The 15,046-nt window shown below is 31.0% G+C and overlaps 1 protein-coding gene across 1 annotated transcript; it reads left to right on the forward strand.

Moving 5' to 3' along the window:
• Window positions 1–3,514: 3,514 nt before the first annotated feature.
• On the forward strand, window positions 3,515–8,410 carry LOC126773483 (uncharacterized). Its single transcript, XM_050494436.1, has 5 exons — window positions 3,515–3,635; window positions 5,434–5,638; window positions 6,498–6,695; window positions 7,101–7,211; window positions 8,272–8,410. Exons 1-5 carry the CDS (start codon window positions 3,515–3,517, stop codon window positions 8,408–8,410), a joined length of 774 nt encoding a protein of 257 aa, XP_050350393.1.
• Window positions 8,411–15,046: the final 6,636 nt, after the last annotated feature.

Raw genomic sequence — 15,046 nt, forward strand, 5'->3', positions numbered from 1 at the left:
TTTTATTGCGTGTATCATTTAAATGTTATAATAAATATATAGTAGTCAATGTCGCTTATACCTTTTTTGCTATTTCATGACTGCGTTCTAAAATGACTTTTGAGTCTTTTTAATAAAATATTTTGACATATAAATATATTTTCAGTAGATATTCTATAATCGTAAGTTCGAATCCGAGAAATTATGAAAAAGAATTAATGAGTTATCACGTGGTTTACTTGAATTAATAATTCGTAATGATGAAAAATATAATATCGTCACATTATCGCAATCGAATCGAAGCGTGATCTTTTTTTTTTTTTATAGAATAGGAAGGTGGACGAGCATATGGGCCACCTGATGGTAAGTGGTCACCAAACGCCCTTATACATTGGCATTGTAAGAAATGTCAACCATCGCTTATAGCCAATGCGCTACCAACTTTGGGAACTAAGATTTTATGTCCCTTGTGCCTGTAATTACACTGGCTCACTCACCCTTCATACCGGAACACAACAATATCAAGTATTGCTGTTTTGCGGTAGAATATCTGATGAGTGGGTGGTACCTACCCAGACGAGCTTGCACAAAGCCCTACCACCAGTATGATCGTTACCGTTTATCAGTTTTCCTATTATTTAATTTATTATCGGCTATTGGTATAAAAGTTAACAATTAAGTTTGGTTGTAACGTAACGGTATATGTTAAAATCATATCTGTTCGGTCGATCCGAATAAATATAGAACAAACTGTTTTAGAGATACTATAGATATCTTCGACGATAATATCAGGGCCATTAAAAAGAAAATGTCTACACAAATGGGTTAATTTTTAGTTCTATTTTTATATTATTTAGGTCCTTTTTAGTTTAGTTTAATTTTGTTTCGCTTTAAGTTATTCATTTTTATTTTATAGGTGATAGTTTTTATAAGTTTTCTTATGTTTGTTCTAATGTTACGCTGTAGTTACTAACTGATATAAATTTTATTTTTTTGCTTTTTAGCCCTTATATAAAAGCATGTAATGTCCACATCGGGAAGACTTAATTGTAAATAATTTCGGTTAAATGTATTACTGTATGTTAGTGTTGATTGTAGTTTGTCAGTTTTGTGGACTAAATAAAAAAAAAATAGACAAAGTTTGATTGGAATTGAATCGGGAAAGTATCGTAATCGTTCTAGATTAGTAGAATTAGTCCCCATCCACGATAATCAAACAACAACCTGAGCTAGAGCGAGAAGTTGGGACTAAGCTTTAATCCTTCTCCCTATAGCTCTGCTTAGCAATGATATATTAAATATAATCTAACTGTTCGGCATATAGCGAAATAAAGCCTTTTTTAAGTTAATTAAAGCTGATTTTCTATAACCAAACTTCTAAATAATGTATGAAACAAACAATAAATTTGACAACGACACGAACGTAAAATTAATGAAGTACTTACATTTATGTTATTAATAAATGAAAAAAATAAATTATCCTTATATCTCTTTAAATAAAAACTTGTAGTTATCTCATCCTGCACGCTCACAAATTTGAAATGTTAAAAAAGTAATCCCTCTGAGCCGAAATGTAAAATTCGGTATATTTAATTTAGAATTAACGACTTTTTTTTTACATATTTACTTAACCTTAATACAAAGTGTATTAGGTCAAGTGATATACAGGCTGATATAATTTACTATCGAGAGTGAGTTTAATTAAAAATACAATTTTATAATTACAGTGATATCGATACAATATTTAAGAGCTTAGATAGCTGCAGCTGTCAATGTCGTGGGTTTAACTCCCGAGTCAGGACAATACTTATTGTTGAGTTTTATATTAACAAATTCAACTTATCAGTGCCTTGGAAACAACATTAAACAGATTTTGCCTGATCTCTTTCCGGTGCTGTCAGATTATAGTTCCATAGGATTATAGAGTGTACTTGTGTTGGCGCACACATTGATAAGCGTTTGTTATGTATATAATGATTCTGTACGTGTTTATGTCACTGAACTCCCTCTAAACTTCTGGGCCGATTTTAATTTGTCAGTCGCTCTGTACTTTGTATGGACAGACCTGGAAGGAGGCAATGTGATCGGGTAAAAAAAAATTAACAAAAAGAACTAAAATGATATTTTTTTTCTAGTATAATATATGACGGCGACTGCGATAGATAAGCGATACGCCCGTCATCGGTAGGAGCTTCTGGTTCAGGGTCCATGGCGTAGGTCTCAGGCAATTAACCACAAAGATACAGTTTGTTAATTCTTGTATTTTATGTAGGTAATCAGCAATCACAAATTACAAAGTAGGTATATTGTATCGGAGTTGCGTGAATCAACGGTCCCGTTTCGAAGGTCCGAATTGTATCGCTCTCTGCAATCAATTGAGCTTTCGACTCACCGCTCTCCAACCATTAAAATGTGACAGGTGCCCCTCCAAACGATTCCGATCATGTGACGCGTTACGTCACGACGTTCACACCCCACCTTTACAACAGAATCAACTGAGTTACTAATTATTTGTAATCGACGACATATAGTATTTAAAATTTAATTTAATTTTAAGTATCATCGAACTTGGATAGTATATGCTAATTGATTGCATCATTAATGTAACTAAACATACTGCAATTTTGTCTTAAAATCTGATAAAAAAAATCAAAATCTTTATTTAACATAGAAGCGTTACAGTTTCATTTTGTTTGTCAAACATTTACAACCGGTTCGGAAAGAAACACTTCAGAAATGAAAAGAATCTGTGAAAGAAACCTGTCGGGGTTTTTTTAACATGATTACAATTATATTATTCATCTTTAAAACAGTTTAGAGGATATATTTCATTAACAAGCAGTGCTATCTATGAAGTCATTAATATTGTAATAACTTTTATCACCTTTACTTTTAGTAGATTAAAGGATTTTTCCTCTTGTAAAAGCGTATACATTGTCTCACAAAATAATTACTAAACTTATGTCGATTATATAACAGGACTAACAATGTCTGTTCGTAAATAAATATCGTGCACATTACAATTTCTAGTAAATGAATTTGTTTTTACAAACATACAAAATTATACATCACAAAAGTATTGAAGATTATAAGAAAGCGTGGAATTAGTATTTGTGGATTTTGATATAAAAATATTATTATATTTTTTATATAGATGTTTTATTATAAGCAAAATTACAAATTCTAAATTATATTTTCAAGCAGGCTTTTAAGACACTTTTAAATTATCATTCAACAAGTCTCCAAGTATTAAAAATAACATCATCCTATATAAAATTTATAACGGCTTGGTTGTTTGTAGATCGTGATAAACATTTTAAGTATAATCTACAGCTGGGGATAAGCTAACACTTGGTTTTATCCCAAAATGTACTCTCAAAGAAAGTTTAGTATTTATTAATGCTGATCGAAACGGGCATCCGGACTTAGTTAAAATTTTGTTGTTAATTTTAATTAATTTTATGTGTTCAGTGTAAATAATATATTAAACAAAATGTGTGGATTGAGATTTTTGTATTTCACTAGTGTTTGTCTCATGATTTTCTCTCAATCTCAAGGGGACGATATAAAAAGTTTTAATGTAATTAACGATACTAAAGTGCTATCAAGAAGAAAACGATTTATCATTTTTCCAGAAGGTAGCTCTTTTCAATTGGGTAAGTAATTCATTTACTAATAAAGTTAAGTCAGTTATGATAACTATTTCTTCTTATAATTCCTATATTTCATGGTTTTAATATAAATTAACGGCCTTACTTATAAGCTTAGCGACTGTTTAGTAAAACACTTCTGTCATTATTGATTTTACATTTGAAAGAAGAAGACAGTATTGTTTAACTAATCATCCGCTAAACAATGCTTATAAATATATATGTTATTATGAAGCTTATAATTTTTTATTGAAATGTTTTTATTATTATAAAATTTATATTATTATAATAATAAAAAAATATATTATAAGTTTCTTATGTAATATGTTGTGTGTTATAAAAATATATGGATGACGTTTATATATTTCAACAAATAAATATATTAAATTTCAAATATATAATTTGTAAGTTAAAGTAAATTTTATAAAGATAATATATAAAATATTGCTATTTATATATTTACAGTTACTATACTCAGTCATGTAGCTTAGAGTTTTAGATTTGGTGACATTTTAGGAAAGGTAACTGGGCGTATTCACCTGATCTAATCATATCACAATAGATTTACGTTGCATTTTTCAAAATAAAATCCGTAATGGTAGGGCTTTGTGTAAGCCCGCCTGGGCAGGTACCACCCACATCAGTTATTCTACCGCTAACCAGCAATTATACTTAGTATTGCTGCGTTCCGGTCCGAAGGGTAAGGAAGCCAGTATAACTGCAGACACAAGTATATATATAACATCTTCCTTCGGCGGGCCGGTTTTCGTGGTTGATAGATACTTACCTTTCACGCCGAATTTGCGGGTTCGATTCCACCCGGAATTTTTACAACTTATATTTATCTATAAATAATATTACAAACAGACAACTAGTCTATTTGAGAATGTTTTTGTTTTGTTTAAATCAGATACGGATCATAAAATATATATAATATTTCTACTAACTTACTTGATTATACCAATACTTACCCCCTCTCCCCCCTCTAACTGAAACACTTGTGGTAGAAGTAAAAGATTAAACGATGGAAATATTTGTAAGAAAATGTTAGGAAATTATAATGTAGGTATCATTGTGTCACGTGATTAATGACAAGTGAAGTAACAGCAGCGGGACATTTTCACATAGGTTCACAGGGAATATCCCACTGCTGGGCTCATCTATTAAGAAGAGGGCTTGGAGCTCATTCCACATGAATACTCCAATACGCATTTGTGCATTGGTGTAACTTTTCAGCCAACACGTGCAGGATTCTTTATTAAATTTTTATCCTTCTTCAAATTAAGCACAACAAGAAATTTCAGTAGTGCTTGCCCGAGTAGGATTCATGTTTTCCAACCACGGGATTATCTCGGCTTACCTAAATATACGAAACAAAAACGATAGCAATCACTTAAACTCGAATAAATTTGACTACGAAGACTACTGAGAATAATATTTCAACACATTTCACTATCACTTCATTTCTATATAAAGCTTTTTTACAAGTAAAAAGGAGAGTTATAATTTTGACTGGCGTACACATACATTGTTTACTTGTTCTCTCATAACTTCCAAGCCATTATACTTATCGTAATTCGACAAGTGCTTAGTTAATAAGGAACCCTCTAGAGCACAAAAAGTCATGAACTTCAAAAAATAATAATTTTGCCGTGTTGGGTATCGAATGGAAAGGCTTAATTAACTCATTACAAATATACATATATAATTCCTTAAATATTTTAATTATTTCCTTAAATTATTATTTAATGAACTAAAACCTTCATATCAAATAGAAAGATTAAATATTGCTTTTGTATTTCAGTTTTCTGCACGACATATCCAGCTTTAACAACTATAGGGGATATATTTTTATGGGGGAACACGGCTGCTCTGGCGTACGAGCTCCCTCAAGATCCATATTCTCCCTTCAATCATAGAGCCGACCCTCTTCATAGAAGGATGGACACAAAAAATATATATTTCACGGATTATGACGGAAAAATTATTCATAAGGCTCCTTATAAGAGGTAAAATACTTTTAATATATTTTTAATATCATATTTCTTATATAAGATTTAATTCATTTGGGATATTGCCTTATTATAACTTGGAAATTATAACTTCCCGTAATTTTATTATTATATTTTGATGTAATTAAAAAGTATGATATTATAATTAGAAATTGATAAAATTAAAGATAATATGTATTAATTAATACATACTGTTAATTGAGTTTTAGTTAAAGTTATGCATATATATTATAAATTATCATTTGATGTGTTAATATAGTAATAATATAATATAAATTTGTATTTGACAAGGTAGTGAAATATAAACAAATAAAAGTACTATTGAAATAAGATTTTGCGAACGAATGTTACATTAATTAAAGTATATACAACCACAGCTATAAAGACTTTGGTGCTCACTCCGTCACGCTACTCTATTGAGGGTTAGTAGACACACGTGTGATAGAATTTCAACCGACCCATGCACATCAAGTACATGTAAATTATGTAGTGATTCCTTGGATTTGAACCCCGCAACCTTTGGTTAAATTCACGTGTTCAAAAGACTGGGACTGAATCGCGTCTCTGCAGAATTACATCTTTATATTATACACACAAAAAGTTATTTGAAGGACTAAATATATTAGATCATGCTTTGTACACTTTCTTTCTCCTTTCCTAACAAGCCTTTGTAACGTGTTTGTTTACTACAAGCGATAAATCTATAATAACAAAATCGTTGTCAGGGTGCTGTTTGCCATGAGAAAAAATATGGTATCTTTTGCAAACATTTACAAAAAAACTAAATTTGTTTTTATTACCAATGCAGAAGGTCTTGTTTTGTAAAACACATTTAAATGTAACCGATTTATCTCAGGAAATTCATAGTAAATCCAGCGTTTGCGAAGCGTAGCGTGGACGAAATGGTATCCCCAGAATTTAAAATAGACAGAAAACAGATGCACGCTTCGAAACACACACGAGAGTTTTTAAAAGGTGCGCATTTGGATAGAGTCGACTTTCATAGGAGTAGTCGAGCGAGACTATACCAGCAAATAGAGGCTCTGTTCGATGGGTATGTGGCTTTTTTTGAAAAGTATTTTATATGTTAAAATATTTACTTTGATTTTTTTATAGATTTTCCAAAGATAAACGAGGGTGATCCCATCATTGGGTGGCTCATTTGCACCGTGGCACCTATCTACTTTTATAAAATAAAATTAACTTCTTTTGAGGAAAAGGTTACCACGCTGTTCCAGGGTGGGCTGATGGTTCATATTCCAGAATTTTGAGGCAAGCAGATTTCCTCATGACGTTTTTCTTTAACACCAAGAACGAGATGAATTATAAACACACATTAGACACATGGTCACTCAGTCTTGTTCAAATTTCAACCAATCATTTTTAAATAAATTGTATTATAAACATTGAGCCATCTCATTTTCTATTTAGTATTTTTTTTTAATTCAAAATTTTTTAGACTAGGGTCTGATGGAAGAAACTGTTTGTTGAAGACATTGTGCTTAATCGGCCAGACACAAACCAGTCCACAGGGCGCTTTCCTCCAGGAAATAATGAGAGCGGTGTTCACGTGAGTCTTATGTTATGTTTAAAAGTATCCATGTACTTGGAGGAAATGTGCAAAGATTATATGAAAGCGTTGTTTTATGTATAGGTATTTATGTATGTCCTTAATACAATTTCTTCTAGTCTGTTTTTTATATCCTCATAATATATATAGTCTAGTTTTAGTTTTTTCATCAATGTAAAGCTTTAGGTGATTTTATAATAATAAAAAGGAATATAACATCTGGTTAAGGGTTAGATATATTTTTTTAATATATTCTATTGAAAGTAAAGTAGCCTGTAAATTTCCCACTACTGGGCTAGTCCTCATCTCCTTTTGAGGAAAGATTCTCGAATTCGGGTTTGTGGATTTTCAAAACTTATTTACGAATTTTAATATAGAATATATTAAGAGATAATTTAAATTTACTACAGCGATTTTAAAAAAAGTTTACGATCCAAGAATTTTCTAATATGATTAATTTGAATGAAAAACGATCATCAAGGATTTCGCTATATGAATGAGGTCACGGCCTGGTTATACTTTTGAATGTTTAATGAATTTGCAGTTTAATTGAGTTAACCTAGTTGGAATTAACTTGGAAGGGAGACAGTTGCATTTATGTATGTTTACATATTCAACATTATGTGCCCCTGGTTCTGATTACACAATTACATTTGTCAGTTTTGATTGTCTCTTCAAACATTGTTAATATTTAATTACTATGTGATATCTAAAGTTTGAAATTGGAATCCTGATTGAGATATTCCGATTTGTTGGCTTTCGCTTTTTTCGGGAATTCTGTGTAGTAAAATAATTTTTATATAATTTATAATCTAATCAGTAATTTAATCACGTTTATGAATATTGATATGAAATATTTAACGAACTTTTTGAATTATATATATTCAAGTTTTTCTAGTAATTTCATAACTGTAACTTTATTTTTATCATTTTATATCTATTTCTTTTGTTTTGTGCTGGTGAAAATAATTAATCCAATCATTTTTAAACTTAAAATTAATTTATTATTGAATAATATATAATTAAAACAAAAACTAAAACGAAATTTATTTTTTTATAGATTACCAAAAAGTAATTCAATTGATGATGTTGATGAAGAATACGATGCAGCGTTTTCAGCAACGGAGCCTTGTGACCAATTGTATCCTAATTGCAACGAGAACTCGAACAATCAGGAAACACCGTTTATTGCTTCTTGAAGTAGGAATTAATTCTTTTAAAAAATCAAATCTGGAAGCATAGCATGAAAATTTTAGTATTAAGCTTGTTAATTTACTTTTATTTAATTTCATCGGAAGTCAATAAAAAATAATAATGTCACCATCACGGGATGCTAGGCAGATATGTAAGAAACATTAAAATTGATTTATAAGTAAATTATATAAAAAAATCATATAATAAAATAAATATATTTCACTTATTATCATAATGATCTATAGACACGATGAGAGATGACAGTATATGTGACACAAGGAGAGTTGTGGGCAGCATAATAGAGAGTTATGCCGTTTACCTTCACCGTTTACTTGTCGTGTACGTGTCTTACCAAGGCGCAAATACAGTTTCACATTAACCTTAAATCTACTTTTATTCACCGACATTTATAGTTGACTAATTTTTTTTTTAATAGAATAGGAAGGTGGACGAGCATATGGGCCACCTGATGGTAAGTGGTCACCAAACGCCCTTAGACATTGGCATTGTAAGAAATGTCAACCATCGCTTATAGCCAATGCGCCACCAACCTTGGGAACTAAGATGTTATGTCCCTTGTGCCTGTAATTACACTGGCTCACTCACCCTTCAAACCGGAACACAACAATATCAAGTATTGCTGTTTTGCGGTAAAATATCTGATGAGTGGGTGGTACCTACCCAGACGGGCTTGCACAAAGCCCTACCACCAGTATGTAATCGGATGAAGTTAAAGTGAATGTGGTATATTATTTCTAGCCAAAAACAAAAAGCACCTGCGTTGTTTCTTATCATCACCATAAAATAATGTCCTTCTGACCGATTTCAGCCACGGCGGCAAATATCAAGAGAGATTAGCCAACTACGCACATGTGTGTGCATAAACACAGGTGCATTATATATTCCCTAACTCTCATAATACGATGGGACGGCAATCCGACACGACCGGAAAGAATTCAGGCGCAGGACCAAAGTGCTTACGTGCTTTCCGAGGCACGGGAGTGTACACACTTCCAACTTCCAGACTCCGGGCTGCTGCTGACAGTTTTCTGACAGAAAAACCCATTATCTTTTTATTGGCACGACCTGGGAATTGAACCCAGGACCTCCGGGTCTGCGGCCTTACATCAAGCTACTAGACCAACGAGGCAGTCAATCATCACCATATATAATAACATCATTAGTAAGTTATTGTATAGTATCGATATGCAAATTATATATTAAATTAGTTTAATATGTTAATTATAAATTAGATTTTGTAAGCAGTTTTTATGTATCAACACTAAAACTAATTAAGGCAATTTCATAATGCATCCAGTAGCACTATCCTTTGACGACTTGTATTCTAACTGTTACGGAAGTTCAAACTATGTCGACACGCCGTTTATTAATTACTAAAGTTCCTTGTTTAACGTATAACCTACTGAAACTACTTATGTATAATTAGTATTTCATCAATTTTGTATTATCTTCTTACGTTCATTTCATTTAAGCCTTATTCAGGTGTGATTTTTTTCTTAATGTTTCGCTATTACCTACTTTTAGATTACTTTTTTTTTGTTAATATTAGATTGTTTTTCAAGATAAGAAATTTTTTAATTTGATTGTGTGTTGTAATGCTATTCTCTTATTACTTACTTTTAGATTTGTTTTTTATGTATATTTGTACAAAGTATGTTTTGCAAAACAGTAATAGTTCTATTATTTAATTGCAGTTGAATCTCGAAGCTTCCATCTTGGATAACTATTAATATATGTATCGAAACTGGGCTTATTAATTTATTTCTTAATAAATCTTAATTTTTCTTTTATAATGTTTAATTTGTAATAAGTATAATAATAAATTAATTATTTTCTGTAGTTCCTTACATTTAGTACATTAGTAAATCGAGTATGCAGTATTTAAAGAATTCCATTAAATCATCTATGTATGTGATTACAAATAAATAAAATTTAATTTCAAAGAGTTTTATACATGTTATGCATTACAAAAAATATTTTATTCCTACTGAACCATGTTCCTTAGAGTTCGTCACAACTGCCTCGTGATTCTAATGTCACGTATTATTTCATGACGTGATATCTTGATTATTATTTTTTGTTTTTACCTTTTATTTAAAGTTTTCTAACACGAAATAACTGTAAGCATTGACACAAAACATGTTAATTGCTCTTTCATTTATACATATTTGCGTCTACACTATACAGTGTTAAACGGTGTAGTTCATTTTAAGTTTTCCAACTGGAAGTTCGATTTTGCATTTTTATTTTCACGCCAATCGCATCAAATTTAAACATTTACAGGTTGTTGCACAGATTAAAAATGTATATAAAAATTAGCAGTGTCATATTTTTATGTGGTTTATTAGTTGTGCTACGTACGAAAAATACTGAATTCTCTGATGGCTGTAGTAAAGAAAATTGTGCTCTGAATGATGGTTCAGAGATAAATGAAACGAATGCACGGATCCTGTCTAGAAGTAAAAGGTTCTTAGTGTTTCCAGACGGCAGTTCGCTTCAATTAGGTATGTGCTCTTTTGTAATTTTGTTTCACGCTGAATTTGTATTTGTAGCCATGTGGGTAGTATTTATGAGTTAAAGAGAGTAAGAACGAAAATAATGTTCCTTGTTATCTTGTCCTTTGTATTGACAATTAACTCTCAAGTTTCATGCAATATTTTTAACACAAAAAAAAACGCATGTGCTTACTTTATTTATAATTTATAGTATTGTATTTATTTCATATGCTTTAATATGTATATAGACCAATTTATAAAAACGTAATTAAAATCTTCAAGATTTGCATAATATTTAATTCACCATAAAAAAAATTAAACCAAATAATGTACAAATGCAATTAACTTAAGGAAAACTAAAGGAAGAGAAAATAGTAAGCTAAGATGGAATTTTGGATCGTGCAACCGCGATAAGTTACTGTGACAGAAGACGGCGACGCTTTATGTATAATTATATAATGTAAATATAAAGTGCGGAGAGGTTTTCTAAGCACGCAACTCAGACAGACACTGAGAAATGCAACAAAAGCACTATGCAGATGAAAGCTCTTGGGAAGTGTGGGTTAGCTCATTAACACCTCAATTAAATTTAATTTTATGCTTTTTTTAATTAAATGTTGTCAGACTGACAAATGAGTCACGATGGTGAGTACCATCCATAGACACATAGGTACTATTAGTAATACCGACCATCCCTTATATTGCCATTGCGTCACCAAACTTAAGATCTAAGATGTTATATCCCTTGTACCTGTAAATAAGCCGCTCACTCACCTTTCAAACTGGACCACGATACTAAGTATTGCTGTTTGCTGATAACATAATGTATGGGTATCAATCAAGATGAAACCAAAAAGACCCTTGTAATTACAATTACAGGCACAAGGGACATAACATCTTAGTTCCCAAGGTTGGTGGCGTATTGGTGATATAAGTGATGGTTAACATTTCTTACAATACCAATGTCTATGGGCGTTCGTAACCACTTATTATCAGGTGGCCCATATGCTCGTCCGCCTTCCTATTGTATAAAAAAAGACTTACGTGATAGACTTAGTAGCCGTTCAATGCAGAACAAATTATTTATTAGTGAAATATTTTTAATTTAGGGATTAAAATCATTTCGATATTTCGAAGAAATAAAACCTTTTTGAATATATCTATTAATTTACTTTAAATAATACGACGAGATGGACCTGTAGTTAGGTTACAGCTGCCCGGATATTGGTAAAGTTAGAAAACATTAATCATAGTATTATTCCAATATCTGGACGTCCCTTATTGTTTTCTTGTGCCTATAAATAATTAAACTGTCTCATATACATTTCACCGAAGCTCGACAATACAAATGCTAAATGTCTTACTGGAGGCTTAGATTTACTCTTATGTCAAATGTGCAGCTTAGCCATCAAGCTGCGTCAATTCGAGTTGGCCAAAAAATATGTTGACTAAGTGAGGTCAGTTCTTTTTAGACAGAACTAAATACATTACTTTTTCATTCTTAAATAAACAAATCTTTACAGACATGCTCGGCGTATATTGTTTTTTTTTATTGCCTGTATTTTTCATTTGCATATTTTTATTTCCAGTCAGCATCACAATCTAAATATTAGAATTACTTCTTTATTATACTAATTCATTTTATATTAAAACTTATCATATTATCGTCTATGCTTATCTGATGTAGGCTATTTATGTCATTGTCAATCAGGCACGATACACAATAATATTATTAACGTTGCCTTTCCATTCCAGTCCGTTTTCAGTAAATCCTACGTGGTTAGTTATAAGTATACACATTATCATAATACAAAAACTTTAATCGTTATTTTGTAAAAAAATATATTTTAATAATATAGTACATGTAAGGCAGTGTACTTAAGTAATCGTATTTTTGGAATCAAAATTTGGTTATTAATTTTTTTATCAGTAATTTGAATATTTTTTTATTTTTTCATTTGCAGTATTTTGTGTTCAGACGTCTGCGCTGATTCCAATAGGAGACATTTTTCTATATGGCAATACTGCAGCTTTGGCATGGAAACTTCCCACGGATCCTAAATTCATTCTGATGCTAAAAGAATACGAGAATAAAGCTGAACGACGAAGCGATGGAAAAAACATATACTATGTCAATGACGAAGGAAAATTACTCGCAAAAGTTCCCTATTCCAGGTAAAGGTGCAAATTGTTACGGGTAATCCTTGTAATATCTTTTATGAACTAAGACAAAAGATAACACTAAACTTTATTTTTAAATTTGCTTTTAATATTTTTCTTACATTATGTAAAATCATTAACTTGGTATAAAATAAAATTGGTTAAAATATAAATATTAAATTAAGCTATATAAAAACTCTTAAGCTCAAGATGTTAAGTATTAAAAATACTTGATAATAAATAATCATTAATACAGTTATTTGTATTTAACTATCTATCAGCCTTATAAACGTTGCTTAGCGGCTGTTTAAATAACCACTGATTTAGCTCTTTCTGACATTACTGATTTAACCGTTGAAAGAAGAAGACAAAGCGTTTTTACACTAATCACCCGCTAAACAATGTTTATAAGTAAAGCTGAAGTTAAGACTTCTATATATTTTTTATTTTTTTATAGTGTAGGTAGGCGGACGAGCGTATGGACCACCTGATGGTAAGCGGTCACCAACGCTCATAGACATTGGCATTGTAAGAAATGTTACCCATCGCTTGCATCGCCAATGCGACACCAACCTTGAGAACCAAGACGTTATGTCCCTTGTGCCTGTAATTACACTGGCTCTCTCACCCTTCAAACCGGAATACAACAATACCAAGTACTGCTGTTTTGCGGTAGAGTATCTGATAAGTGGGTGGTACCTACCCAGACGAGCTTGCACAAAGCCCTACCACCAGTTTCATTACATAAACTTAAGGTATTATTCAAATAATACCTAAAATTTTTAGGTATTATTCAAATAATACCAAAAATTCTTCCTATTTAAAAAACTATGTAATAAATAACCTTAGAAACCTTATAAAGATATTTAAAACACAAATAAACGCGTTTCAGACCAGCAATCGTTAACCCCGCATTCGCAAAACGGAGTGTCGATGAAAAAATGACATTCAAAGAGAAGTTGAAAATTAAAATAGACCGTACAAAAATGCACCAGAGACAATCAAAACGAGATTTCTTGAAAAAGGACAATATGGACCGTGCCAGCGTCGAGTTTCATAGAAATAGCAGAGTTGGTTTATATGAGAAATTGGTGCCGTTCATAACAGCGTAAGTCAAAAATGAATATCGTCATTTAAATCACTTTGTTCATTGACATATAAACCATTTTGCCAATAAATAGGTAAGTGTTATAAGGTTCCTTTTTATGTTCGTACGTAATGAGAGTATAATTTCAAAGTCGAATTTAAATGGAACTTTTCTACAATATTCTCATTTTCCTCCGAGTGAAATGAATCTAACACTTATGTCAAGTCTCATAATTTTAGTTGAGCAAAGCAGAGTTTATTTAGCAGTTTTTAAATGTAACCGTCTGCTTATTTAGACTAATTCCGATTATTTGGGCGATAAGTGCTCTCTTGTAATACTAAACTGAATAAGATATTACGAATATGCTAATATTACACGGAAATACACACTATTAGACGAGAAACCTTTTAATAATAATCTTTGAGTATCTTTAAATATGTATATAATATTTAGACTGGATTAAAGAACTATACTCCGTCAATTTTCCTATTAATTCTTTGACATTTGCCTTAAAACATATCTGTTCCGTATTATGAAAAATATAGTTTAAATATGCGTGATAAGAATTAGTTAACTGCGTAGTAAAAAAAATAATTATCAGTTTTAATATAGGATAATTTTCATAAATATAGTTCTGTGGCCCTCACTGACTTGATCGAATATATTCACGGAATGAATAAATTGAAAGTAATAATTTTATACATAGTGAAATATATAGGAAAATCTTTACGTCCACTCATTTATCAATAAAATATGTAAATTATATATATCTATCCGACCAAATAAATATTTATAAGTTTTATTATATATATTTAACAAAATAAACTGAATTATATTTTTATTATTCTGTCTTTTTTTATAGAATAGGTGGACGAGCA

This window comes from Nymphalis io, chromosome 14, assembly GCF_905147045.1.
Source record: "Nymphalis io chromosome 14, ilAglIoxx1.1, whole genome shotgun sequence".
Lineage (NCBI taxonomy): Eukaryota > Metazoa > Arthropoda > Insecta > Lepidoptera > Nymphalidae > Nymphalis > Nymphalis io.

Coding starts and splice junctions, on each gene's coding strand:
- LOC126773483 (XM_050494436.1), top strand. CDS start 3,515: ATGATTTTCTCTCAATCTCAAGGGGACGATATAAAAAGTTTTAATGTA. Junction 3,636..5,433: donor AGGTAGCTCTTTTCAATTGG/GTAAGTAATTCA, acceptor TTTGTATTTCAG/TTTTCTGCACGACATATCCA. Junction 6,696..7,100: donor ATAGAGGCTCTGTTCGATGG/GTATGTGGCTTT, acceptor AAAATTTTTTAG/ACTAGGGTCTGATGGAAGAA.